The sequence below is a fragment of the Fusarium vanettenii genome, assembly GCF_000151355.1.
Source record: "Fusarium vanettenii 77-13-4 chromosome 4 genomic scaffold NECHAsca_3_chr4_2_0, whole genome shotgun sequence".
NCBI lineage: Eukaryota > Fungi > Ascomycota > Sordariomycetes > Hypocreales > Nectriaceae > Fusarium > Fusarium vanettenii.
In genome coordinates, this window is record NW_003315879.1 from 313158 (window position 1) to 326487 (window position 13330).

The 13330-nt window shown below is 54.0% G+C and overlaps 4 protein-coding genes across 4 annotated transcripts; 2 read left to right on the forward strand and 2 right to left on the reverse strand.

Annotated features, from left to right (window-relative positions):
* Nucleotides 1–383: 383 nt before the first annotated feature.
* Nucleotides 384–2216, reverse strand: NECHADRAFT_38445 (uncharacterized protein; the record flags this gene model as incomplete). The annotated part of the gene is made up of 7 exons (XM_003051931.1): nucleotides 384–952; nucleotides 1011–1263; nucleotides 1320–1578; nucleotides 1630–1700; nucleotides 1800–1833; nucleotides 1888–1992; nucleotides 2053–2216. The coding sequence occupies 7 exons, from the start codon at nucleotides 2214–2216 to the stop codon at nucleotides 384–386; spliced, it is 1455 nt and encodes a 484-aa protein (XP_003051977.1).
* Nucleotides 2217–4176: 1960 nt separating this feature from the next.
* Nucleotides 4177–7062, forward strand: NECHADRAFT_38537 (uncharacterized protein; the record flags this gene model as incomplete). Its single annotated transcript, XM_003051476.1, has 3 exons — nucleotides 4177–4200; nucleotides 4256–4387; nucleotides 4438–7062. The coding sequence occupies 3 exons, from the start codon at nucleotides 4177–4179 to the stop codon at nucleotides 7060–7062; spliced, it is 2781 nt and encodes a 926-aa protein (XP_003051522.1).
* A 416-nt stretch (nucleotides 7063–7478) lies between these two features.
* Nucleotides 7479–8093, forward strand: NECHADRAFT_78691 (uncharacterized protein; the record flags this gene model as incomplete). The annotated part of the gene is made up of 1 exon (XM_003051477.1): nucleotides 7479–8093. One exon carries the CDS (start codon nucleotides 7479–7481, stop codon nucleotides 8091–8093), a length of 615 nt encoding a protein of 204 aa, XP_003051523.1.
* Nucleotides 8092–10924, reverse strand: NECHADRAFT_99913 (uncharacterized protein; the record flags this gene model as incomplete). The annotated part of the gene is made up of 3 exons (XM_003051932.1): nucleotides 8092–9076; nucleotides 9128–9332; nucleotides 9383–10924. The coding sequence occupies 3 exons, from the start codon at nucleotides 10922–10924 to the stop codon at nucleotides 8367–8369; spliced, it is 2457 nt and encodes an 818-aa protein (XP_003051978.1). The 3' UTR covers nucleotides 8092–8366.
* Nucleotides 10925–13330: the final 2406 nt, after the last annotated feature.

Genomic DNA, 13330 nt, shown 5'->3' on the forward strand with positions numbered 1-13330 from the left:
GGAGATTGGGTATGGAGGAGCATTAATGGCCCTCGGCCGAGTGGAGACAGGGATGGAGGCAGGAAAAGTCTAGTATTCGTAATAATATTTGATCATTCCACCATTCTCACTGATCTCACGAGCCCAATAATCGATTGAAAGTTTCATCATATCATATATATGCATATATTTCATGTCAACAACTCCATTCTAAACCCTGGAGCCCGCTCGCGAGAAGCGATTGAAACCGTCGTTAAAACCGATTTTGCACACCTTGAGCAGCCCCTAGCTGACTCTTGAAACCTAAACTCCGTGATGCCAATGAGACCCTAACCAAAACGCCTGAAACCAGACATGTTGTTCGTTACCATGCATTCTTGAAACACATCATATATTCCACCCGCCTATGCCCACTTGCCGAGAAGGCTCATCACTACCAGACCAGCCACCAAGCCAGTGAAGGCAAGGACAGTGGTGAGGATGTCGGCATCAGCAAGCTCAGCCTTTTGGCCGTGGTTGCCCGTCATCCAGTCAGCAGCCCACATCTCGACAAGGCCGACCCAGACAAGGATACCAGCAGAGAGGGCGTCGAGAGTACCGATGGCAATGATAGTAGACTTGTCGTTTCCGTTGAACTGCTGCAAAACACCAATGCCAATGGCCATTCCGATGGGGGTGGTAAAGGCGAAGAGGGCAGCGAGACCAAGCTTCTTCCTCAGAGTGAGACCAGTAGGAGGAGCCACTTCTTCGCAAGAGGTGGTTTCGGCAGGGCAAGGAGCCTTGTCCGAGTCTTGAGCGGAAGAAGTCTCCTGAGAGGGACGAGCGGCGGTGACGACCTCGGCATCGGCTGCTGTTCCGATGGTGGCGATACGGCTTCCAAGGGCAATGCCTTCGAACATTTGGTGGAAGAGAATGACAATGAAGAGGGTGATGAAGTACTCGTCGCCAGATACAACGAGGGTCAAACCAATCACTAGAGTTTGTTAGTCGGCATGTCAAATGGATTATGGATGGGATGACGATCAACTTACAAAGAGAGTGGAATATGATACCAGCTTCCATGACAAGGATGCTGAGCACTTCGGTTGAGAGAAAGACACTCTTCCTTTCAGTGGAAGAGAGCGCGGCTGACGCCTTGGCCTTGGCGAGGACGACGCGATGACCAATGTACTCCACGAGGAAGGATAGGAATAGACCGGCCATGACAATGGCGGCAGTGGTAGCCTCGTAGCCGAGCTCGCCGATACACTCATTGCTGAACATGAGGAACGCGTGGGTGAAAAGCTAGAGTTGGTTAGTTTCCTGTTTTCAAGTTGACCAACGAGGCTGAAGCAACGTACGTGAACAAAGGCAGTGGAGATGATGATGCCGGTACCAAACTGCTTCAGAACAATGAGCACCAGGTTGAGCTTGGTAGGCATCATCTTGTGCAGCAGGATAGGACCAAAGACGCCAATGGCGCTCGTGGCAAGGATGACAAAGAGCAGACCGACACGCAGGCCAATGTTGTAGTCTCTCTGACGAGGCTGGCATGAAGATGAAGACGAAGACCCAGCTTCGCTAGACTCGGATTCACTGTCGCTGCCGCCTGTGCAGTGCCTGGAAGGAGTTGTTAGCCATGTCGAGGATCAAATGTTCGAGTTGACTTACTCAACGCCAGCATGGAAATGGCAGTGCTCGTTCTCGTCAGCCTCAGCGGCCTCCTCTTCCTCATGACCTTCCTCGGTCTCTTCGTGATCATGTCCTTCTTCTTCAGTGTGCTCATGGCCTTCCTCCTCATGATCATGGTCCTCTTCAGACTCGGCACCCTCGACCTGGACAGCAACATCTTCTCCATCAGAGTCTACGCAGTACCTATGGAAACAAGGATTAGTATAGTCCAATAGGATGACACGCTTAGATGCTTACATTTCAGAGCCATGGCTATGGCAGTCTGTGTACTTGGCGGGGACATCTGTGGTAGCGGTGACCTTGATGTCTACGAGGTACTCTGTCTCACCAGCGAAGCAGTAGCTGTACAAATTGTGTTAGTCCCTAGTCAGGGGTACTGTATCTGAGAGCAGGGAGACCAACAGATCAGATGCATGGAGATGACAACCGGTAATGGCAGTGACCTTGGCCTCGCTTGCAGTTGTCGTAGCGGCAGTGGTGGCTCTAGGGGCCAGGTTGGCAGCGGCAGATGCTGCCGTAGAGACGAGGATGCCCCATTTGGCGAGGGACGACACGGGAGTGTACATGTCGTGGGCGAGGATGTGCCAAAGAGGTTCTCAGAAGACGAGACGAGATAGGATCCAACCACAAGGGGGTGAGAAGCGAAAGACGCGTGGAGGGAATGGACGGGCCAACTGAAGAAGCAATATTTAAGCTTAATTCTTCTGCAGCAAGGTTGCGTAGCGTGTGGTTGCGTATGCGGACGAGTTGCAGAGTCAAGACGACGGGCTCCTATGGGACGAAGAACTTGAAACAGCTTCTAGATGCGTCAAGGTTGAAGGATCTAGTCGGCAAGCAAGATCCGAGAGAGCGAGCAGGGCCTGGTGGTTGGAGGATCTGAAGGGGGAAAAAAAGGCCAAAAGGGTTGTCGAGTCGTCCTGGGTGAGGAGGTGGTTTTGAGAGAGACGGAGAGAGAGAGAGAGAGAAAAGAGACATTGTCTCAGACTTTTTTCCTTTCAAGTGAGGGTCATCTCATTGCCAATAACCTAAACGTGCGAAAAGAGTGGATAGTGGTGCCAAGCCGGGGGGTGGTTAGAAGGGACTGTGAGGCGTTGTTGAGGACCTTGATGGCCCTCGAATGGGCCTTTGCGCACCGTAGGCCACCGTGGGCGGGCGGGAGGTTTCCTTTCTGGGCAAGACCGGCCTTTGCGTGAGGACCTTGATGGACAGAAGAAACCCTGTCGCCAAGACGCTTGCTAGGACACTGACCAAGAAGAGCCTCTGTAATCCAAGCATTCTCCCACGGCGTGCTCATTGTCTTTCAAGGATTAAGCATGTTTCCCGCGCTCTCCCGCCTGCTAGTTTCTTTGTGTCGGTCATATCTCTTGTTGTGAGGCACATCTTTGTGCTTAAAATGGCGCGTGTCCATACAAATAGACTCTTTGTCCTTGAACAAGGGGCGGCTGTTGATAAGGATTTCCAGCAACTGTTAGCATAACCTCGAGTTTAACCCCACATGGCATATGCCAAAAACAAGGTTAAAAAGATGCCGTCTTTGTGTGTGTGCGGCGGTCGCGCTAGACAACGTTTGAACGGCATAGTTCGACGATGAGAGTCTATCCTCCCACTCGAGTGATCCATGCAGCGTGGGATGTCAGCTAAACCACTCGTTAGAACATATCCACCCACGGACATAGGGCAAAGTATCGTAGAAGCATACGAGATTCCCCATCTCCCATAACATCTCGTCCCATCTTGTTCCACACATCCTTGCCTAGGCATAGGCATGTTGACGACATCGGGGAAATGTCGGTGCTCCAGGAAAAAGAAAGACTTGAATCTCACGGGCCGTCGCGCGCTAGTCGAATGAGATCTCGATGTCTTGTACGTATCCCGCGCTGAGAGTCGTGGCTGGCTGACGAGGGAGAGGCTGATGATAGTTGAGGATGGTTTTGCCTTCTATTGGGCGCCATGATCTAGAGTCGAATATTGCTGTGTTTCATTGCACATGCTCATTCCTGGCATCAGCCTCATCTGTACCAAGTCGTAACTTTATGTCTGGCATTGTTCAACGTTTTTTACTTTGTTTCTCCCGACGGGCGCATGATGGCTCGAGAAGACGGTAAGAGGGCTGAATGCTGTGTTCAAACAAAACCTCAAATAATATCATCAATTCATCGTGGAATGATGATAGAAATCTTCTTACAACGAGTGTTGACGATGATGCAGCCTCTCAAGCCTCCCGATGGCTTGCATCCCGAGGAAGCACAAGACTGTTAGGTGACCCCGCGGCTGTATTATGAAAACACACAATTTATGCAGTTCATGCAGTTCATGCACAAATCCGTTAGCGCATTTTCGCGTCAGGACTTTAATTGAGAGACGCCAAAAACGCGTCTCCCGGCCAATGTCAGGAGCTAGCGACGCGACAAGCGCCACTCAATCAACGTCGTCAAGTCCTTTAGCTCGTTGCTCCATCTCAACCTCTTGACCAGGAGTTTTACACTTGATTCAATCCATTTCCGTGCAGCCGGCGACGATATCATCATGGCTTCGCGACCTGAATTAAAGGTTTGTCTTGTCTGAATTACTCTGGTAATTCTCTTGCTAATCTATCGGTGCCTAGCTCGACGACGAAGGCGGCTTCATCCGCTTCTTCAAGTCACTGCCATCAGAGAACGATGATACAATCCGTATTTTTGATCGAGGCGACTGGTACACTTCCCATGGCGAAGATGCCATGTTTATTGCCAAAACCGTACGCCGACACCGCCATGATTCTCGACCCTTCTAACTCGACAATCACAGGTATACAAAACCACCTCCGTTGTACGACAGCTCGGCCGAAACGATCACACCGGACTCCCCTCAGTAACAATGACCATGACCGTGTTTCGACAATTCCTCCGAGAAGCCTTGCTCAAACTAGGCAAGCGGATAGAAATCTGGCAGAGCGCCAGTGGACGAATGAACTGGAAGTGCGTCAAGCAAGCATCCCCTGGCAACCTGCAGGATGTCGAGGATGATTTGGGTGGACAGATTGAGTCTGCACCTATGATCCTCGCGGTCAAGATCTCAGCCAAGGCTTCCGAAGCCCGCAACATTGGTGTCTGCTTTGCCGATGCCAGTGTTCGAGAGTTGGGAGTCAGCGAGTTCCTCGACAACGACCTATACTCCAACTTTGAGGCGCTCCTTATCCAGCTTGGCGTCCGGGAGTGTCTGGTTCAAATCGACAAGAGTGAAAAGGAGAAGGACCCCGAGCTGGCCAAGTTGAAGAAAATCATTGACAACTGCGGCGTGGCCATCGCTGAGCGGCCAAGCGGCGACTTTGGCACTCGAGATATCGAGCAGGATCTGGCTCGTCTGCTAAAAGACGAGCGATCAGCTACTCTCCTCCCCCAAACAGACCTCAAGCTGGCCATGGGTTCTGCCGCTTCTCTTATCAAGTACCTCGGCGTCCTCCAAGATCCCTCCAACTTTGGCCAGTACCAGCTCTACCAGCATGATCTGGCCCAGTTCATGAAACTGGATGCTGCTGCTCTCAAGGCTCTCAATCTCATGCCAGGCCCGCGGGATGGCTCCAAGACCATGAGCGTCTATGGAGTTCTCAACCACTGCAAGACCCCTGTGGGCAGCCGGCTTTTGGCCCAATGGCTGAAGCAGCCCCTAATGAGCAAGCAAGAGATCGAGAAGCGTCAGCAACTGGTGGAGGCCTTTTACGTCGACACCGAGCTCCGTCAAACCCTACAAGAGGAGCATCTGCGCTCCATTCCCGATCTCTACCGACTGTCCAAGCGATTCCAGCGCGGCAAGGCAAACCTGGAAGACGTTGTCCGTGCGTACCAGGTTGTGATCCGGCTCCCTGGCTTCATTGGCACATTCGAAGGTGTCATGGACGAAAACTACAAGGATCCTCTTGACGAGGCTTACACCACCAAGCTTCGTGACCTGTCAGATAGTTTGGGCAAGTTGCAAGATATGGTTGAGCAGACAGTTGACCTGGATGCTCTGGATCGCCATGAGTACATCATCAAGGCCGACTTTGACAAGGGCTTGCGCATCATCCGCAAGAAGCTCGATCAACTCGACTCGGATATCCGGGCTGAGTTTTTGACCTCTGCAAGGGACCTTGGTCAAGAGCCTGACAAGAAGATTTTCCTTGAGACCAACCACAAGGTCCACGGTGTATGCATGCGCCTCACCCGACAGGAGGCTGGCTGCATTCGAAACAAGTCCGGCTACCAGGAGTGCTCTACGCAGAAGAACGGTGTCTACTTTACCACCAAGAAGATGCAGGCATACCGCCGGGAGCATGACCAACTATCACAAAACTACAACAGGACCCAGAGCAGTCTTGTTCACGAGGTAGTCCAGGTCGCCTCTTCGTACTGCCCAGTTCTAGAACGCCTTGCTGGTGTACTTGCTCACCTCGACGTTATCGTCTCGCTCGGACACGCTGCGGTTCATGCCCTTGAATCGTATGTGCGACCCAAGATTCATGCCCGTGGTGAGGGCCAAACAATTCTGAAGGAAGCCCGACACCCCTGCATGGAGCTGCAGGACGACGTTCAGTTCATTACCAATGACATCGAGCTTACTCGCGACAAGTCGTCGTTCCTCATCATCACTGGCCCCAACATGGGCGGCAAGTCGACGTATATCCGACAAACTGGCGTCATTGCTCTCATGGCTCAAGTGGGATGCTTCGTGCCCTGTAGTGAGGCCGAACTTACCATCTATGACTCCATCCTGGCCCGTGTTGGTGCCAGTGATTCACAGCTCAAGGGCGTGTCGACATTCATGGCCGAGATGCTGGAGACTGCCAACATCCTCAAGTCGGCCACCGCGGATTCCCTGATCATTATTGATGAGCTCGGTCGTGGTACGTCGACGTACGACGGATTTGGTCTGGCATGGGCCATCTCGGAGCACATTGTTAAGGAGATTGGTTGCTCGGCCATGTTTGCCACACATTTCCACGAACTCACAGCCCTGGCGGACCAGTACCCTCAGGTACAGAACCTCCATGTGACGGCGCACATCGGCGGCACTGGCGGTGCAGTCTCCGAGGCTGACGCCAAACGGGAGGTGACGCTGCTGTACAAGGTCGCTCCGGGCGTGTGTGACCAGAGCTTCGGCATCCACGTCGCTGAGCTGGTGAGATTCCCGGACAAGGTGGTGCGTATGGCGAAGCGCAAGGCGGATGAGCTCGAGGACTTTACGACCAAGCACGAGGACCTTGCGCTGCAGTACAGCAAGGAGGACGTGGAACAGGGCAGTGCTATGCTGAAGCGGGTGTTGGTGGAGTGGAAGGACAAGGTGAAGCAGGGCAACATGAGCCGCGAGGAGCAGGTGGCGGCTCTCAAGGAGCTCGTCGGAGCGAATGCCGACCTTCAGGGCAACCCCTTCTTTCAGTCGGTCAAGGCTCTGTAATGTGCGTCGATGCTAGAGACGACTTGGGGATATGGAATTGCAAGGGTAAAGGGATAGGCGTTTGGGGCTTGGGTTCAACTATGGGAATAATTTGAGGGCGTTGGTCAGGCAGCAGAGCAGCCTGACATAGTCGAGATATGTGTCGGTATTACAGATGCGAGAAGCAATGTGAGATACAAGTTGTGTCTATTCTGAGAGGGGTCACTGGCCTGTGATGTAGATATTTGGATGTTTATAACTTGAACGTGCTTGATTGTGAGATGGAAGTCGCGATGAAGGCATCACGCTCTTTCCGTCTCCCTGCATGACTCATCCGAGGCTGAAAGGCTGATCTTCAACTCTAGCAATCAACTTGCAACTTCAACTCCAACCCCAACTTCAATTTCTAGCAGCCAAATTCAAGACGCAACGCAACTATGGCCTCCATCACCATCCGTCCAGCCACCAAAGAAGACCTGCCCTCTATGCTATCAGTCTACTTCTCCGCCTTCTCCACAAGCCTATTCTCTCAACGCTGCTTCCCATCCACATCACCAGACGTCCAAGCCTGGATCGCCAACAGCCTCCGGTCCCAAATCGAGGGGACCCGGGGCAACCGCGTCGTCATCGCCGAGTCCGAGCCCGGCTCCGTCCTCGGCTGGGCCCGCTGGGTCCGCCGGCCCGCCGCTCCGTCCAAGAGGGCAATCCTCTCCGAGTCTGACTACCCTTCCTCAGGTGACCCGGCCCTTGCTGTGCGTTTGTTCGAGGCCAATGCCAACGCTACGTACAAGCACGCCGCGGGAGAGGAGTATTGGTTTCTGAGTACTATCGCCACGGCCAAGGAAGCACAGCGACGTGGCGTTGGATCGGCACTGATGCAGTTTGGTGTTGATAAGGCAGATGAGGAAGGGTGGATGGCATATCTCAACAGTTCCCCCGAAGGCAAGGGGTTATATGAAAAGTTTGGGTTCGAAGTTGTCGACGAGTCTGAGATTCCAGAGCTCAATATCGTGCAGTATCACATGAAGAGAGCAGCAAAGCCAAGTTCATGATTCGATGTTTCATTGTTGAAAAAGAGAGGAAAATCATTCGCGCTTCATTTATATATAATAGAGATTTCCTTAAAAGAGGGAAAAGAAAATGACATCAAAAGAAACTCTTCATAACACGGTAAACCGCCCTCATAACAAACGCCCTGTTCCTCCACCGTTCATCTCAGTTGTAATCCATCCTCCTGGTCTATCCCACCGAATTCTAGAATGTCTAAGTTTCAGCGAATGATCGCTGCTGCCTTGTTTTCTCTAGACCTTAAATACTAATCCCATCTATCGTGAGGCGAGACCGTCGCCAATCTTCTTCCACAGACCGTTGCGCTTCCAAGTCCAGTTCTTGAGGAAGGGGGGGTCCATGCCCGTCTCGAAGGCCTCGTTGCGGGCCTGGATCTGGGCGTTGAGGAGGGTCTGGCGGGCAGCAGCGCCGCGGTTCTTCAGCTGAGGCATGCGGTCGATGGCATCGATGGCCAAGCTGAAGCGGTCGGTCTGGTTGCGGATGGCCAGCTCGAGAGGGGTGTCGATGTTACCCTTCTCCTTGTAACCGCGGACGTGCAGGTTGAGGCTGCCGGGACGCTTGTAGGTCAGGCGGTGCACCATCCAGGGGTAGCTGTGGAAGTTGAAGATGACGGGCTTGTCATCGGTGAAAAGGGCGGTCCACTCAGAGTCCGGAAGACCGTGGGGGTGGTCGGTGTGGTGGATCAGCTTGAACAGATCCACGACGTTGACGCATCGAATCTTGAGCTCAGGGAAGTGCTCGAGCAAGAGATCGATGGCAGCGAGAGACTCGTGTGTGCTGATATCACCGCAAGAAGCCATGACGAGGTCGGGCTCCTGGCCGGCATCGGTAGAGAACTGAGGCCAGATGCCAATACCCTTGGTGCAGTGCTCGATGGCCTGGTCCATGGGCAGATACTGGAGATGCTCCTGCTTATCAGAGACGACAACGTTGACATAGTTGACGGAGCGCAGGCAGTGGTCCATGACTGTAGTGTGTTAGAAGGGGAACCCAATACCAGGGGCGAGTCAACACATACCGGAAAGCAGACAGTTTCCATCAGGAGGCAGGTAGATACGGACAACCTCGGGGCTCTTGTTGGCAACAACATCGAGGAAGCCAGGATCCTGGTGAGTGAAACCGTTGTGGTCCTGACGCCAGACGACGGCAGTCAGGAGAATGTTGAGGGAAGCGACCTTGGCGCGCCACTCAACCTCGAGACACTTCTCGATCCACTTGCAGTGCTGTATATATTGTTAGCGAGAATCTATACATGGACGTCACGTTCACATACCTGGTTGACCATGGAGTCAATGACATGGATGAAAGGCTCGTAGCTGTTGAGCAGACCGTGACGACCACTCAGGATGTAACCCTCGAGCCAACCCTCACAGTTGTGCTCAGAAAGCATCTCCATGACACGGCCGGACTTGGCCAAGTTGCCGCCGTTTTCATCCTCCTCAAAGTACTCACCCATCCAGACCTTCTTGCCAGCAGCGTAGACGCCACCGAGCTTGTTGGACTCAGTCTCATCAGGACCAAACAGACGGAAGTTGTTCTGGTTCTGGGCGATAACGTCCCTGAGGAACACGGCCATGTTGGTCATGCTGGCGTTGTTGACGTTGCCGGGGCTGTCAACCTTGATGGCATAGTCCCGGAAGTCGGGCATCTTCAGGGGCTTCTTGATGAGACCACCGTTAGCAACGGGGTTGGCGCTCATTCGTCGGTTGCCCTCAGGGGTGAGAGCGCGGAGAGCAGCAATAGGAGCACCAGCCTCGTCAAAGAGACGCTCGGGCTCGTAGCTTCGCATCCAGTCCTCAAGAAGCTTGAGGTGGGCAGGGTTGGTGGCGGGGTCGGTGATGGGGACCTGGTGAGCACGCCAGTAACCCTCGAGGTAGTTGTCGTCAACCTTGCGGGGGGCGGTCCAGCCCTTGGGGCTTCGGAGGACGATCATGGGCCACATGGGGCGGAAGGCCTCGCCGCTGTCACGGGCCTGCTTCTGGAACTTCTTGATCTCATTGACACAGTGCTCGAGAGTAGCGGACATGGCCTGGTGCATAGACTCGATATCGTCACCCTCGACAAAGTATGGCTGCCAGCCGTAGCCGAGGAAGAGGTTCTCAAGCTCCTTGTGAGAAATACGGGCAAGAACAGTAGGGTTGTTGATCTTGTAACCGTTAAGGTGGAGGACAGGGAGGACAGCACCATCGACAATGGGGTTGAGGAACTTGTTGCTGTGCCAGGCAGTGGCAAGGGGACCAGTCTCAGCCTCACCATCACCGACCATGGTAAGAGCAATCAGGTCGGGGTTGTCGTAGACAGCACCGAAAGCATGGGAGACTGAGTAACCCAGCTCACCACCCTCGTGGAGGGATCCTGGGGTTTCGGGGGTAGCATGAGAGCCAATGCCTCCGGGGAAGGAGAAGCTCTTGAAGAACTTCTGGAGACCCTCAGTGTCGAGGGTCTTGTCGGGGTACACCTCGGTGTAGACGCCCTCGAGATAGGACTGAGAGAGCACAGCGGGGGCACCGTGGCCAGGGCCAGAGATGAAGATGCTGTCAAGGTCGTACTTCTTGATAAGACGGTTGAAGTGCATCCATGTGAAGATCTGGCCAGGAGCAGAACCAAAGTGACCGAGAAGTCGAAGCTTGAGGTGCTCAGGCTTGAGGGGTTCTCGCAGGAGAGGGTTCTCCTTCAGGTAGATCATACCCAGGGACAGGTAGCAACTGGCCTTGAAGAAGTCATTGTACTGGGAGATCTCCTCCTCGGAGAGCGGGGTGCCCTTGACAGTAGAGCGGGCGATGCCAAAGGGCTGGATGGATTCGACCTCAGCCATTGGGAAGTTGTTGTAAGAGACAATTGTTGAAGTTGTTGTTGTCGTTGAACTCTTGCATAAGAGATGAGAAGAGAAGAGAAAGGAAAGGGTCAAGAGCTCAGCAGGCTCCGAAGACTTCTTATACGGGAGCAGGAGCTGGAGGGGTTGCCAAGGAATCACCAGGAGGAGGAGAGGTCTACAGAGTATAACGGGGAGTGCGGTGAGCAGAGAAGGGTAGAGTGAGGCACACACACAGGGCTTCTGCCGCAAGCCTGGGTCTGGGTCTGGGTCTGGGCTGGGTACGGGCAGCAGAGACAGACAAGGAACAACAGCGGCCGTTGGCAGGATGATGGATCAGCAGACGGGTTACATTGGTTGGAACGAGAGAAGCCAGAGTCTGAACTCAACAGGGCGTGTATGTAATTGCTCATCGGCGTGCAATTGTGACGAGTTATGCTCTCCTGGCCGAAAGCGAGATGGTGGCGTGCGTGGGGGAGGCTTGCCAGAGCAACGTACCCTACCCTACCGACGGACGGGGACGGGGAGGACGTCGGCCTTCAAGGAAGACGGGCCGGAAGATGGGCGGCAGGTGGGCTGCAAGTGGTCGTCACTCTGGGAGAGGAAGAAGGACGGCATTGCGTGTGGTGGGTAGCTAGGGGAGCTTGCTGGCAGCTGCTTGGTTGGCGATGGTGGTTGACAGAGGTGGTCTGATCCAGATAGTCTTTCAAGGACGAACGCCATGCCCCACTGCCGTGTCCAAGAGGCCCGAGACCGATGTCGAATCGACGGGTCGACGGGCTGCGTCTTCCTAGCTAGGGGCAACGAGGGTCTGCATAGCATCAGAGTCAGAGTCATTGTCATGATGCGTTGCGCTGCGCTGCGCTGCGCTTCGGTGCCCTGCGGTCGGTGCGGCGCGACGCATGGCCGTTGTCTCGCCCGTGGTTGGGCGCGCTACTGTAGGGGGAGGTGGCATGTTGAACCCTAGTCGGGCCTTATTCGACGTCGTCCGTCGCCGTCGATTGATTTTTCTCATGAAGGAAGGCAGGCGTGAGAAGACGTTCGGATGGTTGACATCTGACAAACCCATCCCCAAGCTGGTCAAGCTCGTCGTGATTGGGGGCCTTGCCTGCCTTGCCTGAGGCGGCGACGGCCGGCCGCCGACGGAGGTGGAGACCCGCTTGCGGTTTTGCCGGCTGTCAATGCCGGCGTTACTTGGTGGAAGTCAGCGCGGTACCCACCTCCAGCACACAATTCTGCCTTGCGGACCGAGTACCCCGCTAACGCGCGCAACTCCCCGCCAGGTACCCCATCGACCCAGCGCCCTAGCGGCTCGCCATGATCCAACATCTGATGCTCAGCCCGAGGTGAAGGCGGCGTCATGATACTTTGACCCTAGCTTTGACTGTACGAGCCTGTTTTTTTTTTTTATTGCTATCTTTCAATTCATCATCTCACTTTTACAGATAGCCAGTCGCCCTTCTCCTTAGTCAAATCTCTCTGTGGGTGGGCTGGCCTGAGACAGAATTGGCCGTTGACCAGCCGATTGGATTCGGTCTCCAGGACAAGACGGAACGAGCGTGGCCCAGCTTGTGAAATATGATATGTTAACTGTGCCACCAGATTGTTACTGCTTCAGCCCAATGCCTCACCCAGGTTGCATTCTTCGGGTCAATGACCCCCTCCCTCGGTTTCCGGGATAGTGTCTCGAGACTCTTTTTTTGTTTCCTCCTCCTTTTACTGGGAGGACTCTCAATTGACTCTCAGCCACGATGACGCCGTCTTTTTTTTTTTTCTGTCTTTTCTGGCAGTTGCTCTGCAAAAGCTTAGACATGTCATGTCTCGGGAAACGATCAACATGGGCCCCGAGCTTCCCGGGGTAGTAACCTATGTAGATACAGTTGTACATCCTCATACGAGTGAATACTCTCTTCATGCACACCCTCCAGGGGTTGAAGGGGGGGGGAACCTTTGGGTTCTGGCCTTTTTATCCGCCGTTAAACCCTCGTTCGCTTGTTTGATGCTGCAGCTCCCAAGGCCAGCTAGAGCAATGATGACGGACGGGGTCTCTTCTCTACAGGACTAGTTTCTAGTTCCACGTCCAGCCCTGATCTGATATTACGTCTTTCGGCGCTCCGATCCCCGATGAGGGGCAGCAAAGCTTCCGTTGGAGGGAAATACGACCGGCGGCGGCAGAGCTCGAGCTCTCGAGGCAAAATTCGATGCGATCCATCCGGAATACCCATGTGCTGTCCGTAACGTGGTAAATACTTACGTGGTAGGAAAGTAGCTACCCCTCACTCATGGATTCTCGGTCTCGCAGCAACCACTGAAGCAGAATCTTGGAAGCATTCCATCCCATCCATCACACCCTCCATCCCACGCTCAGCCACCAACAGCAGAGCAGAACAAGCCCACTCCCCAGACGCG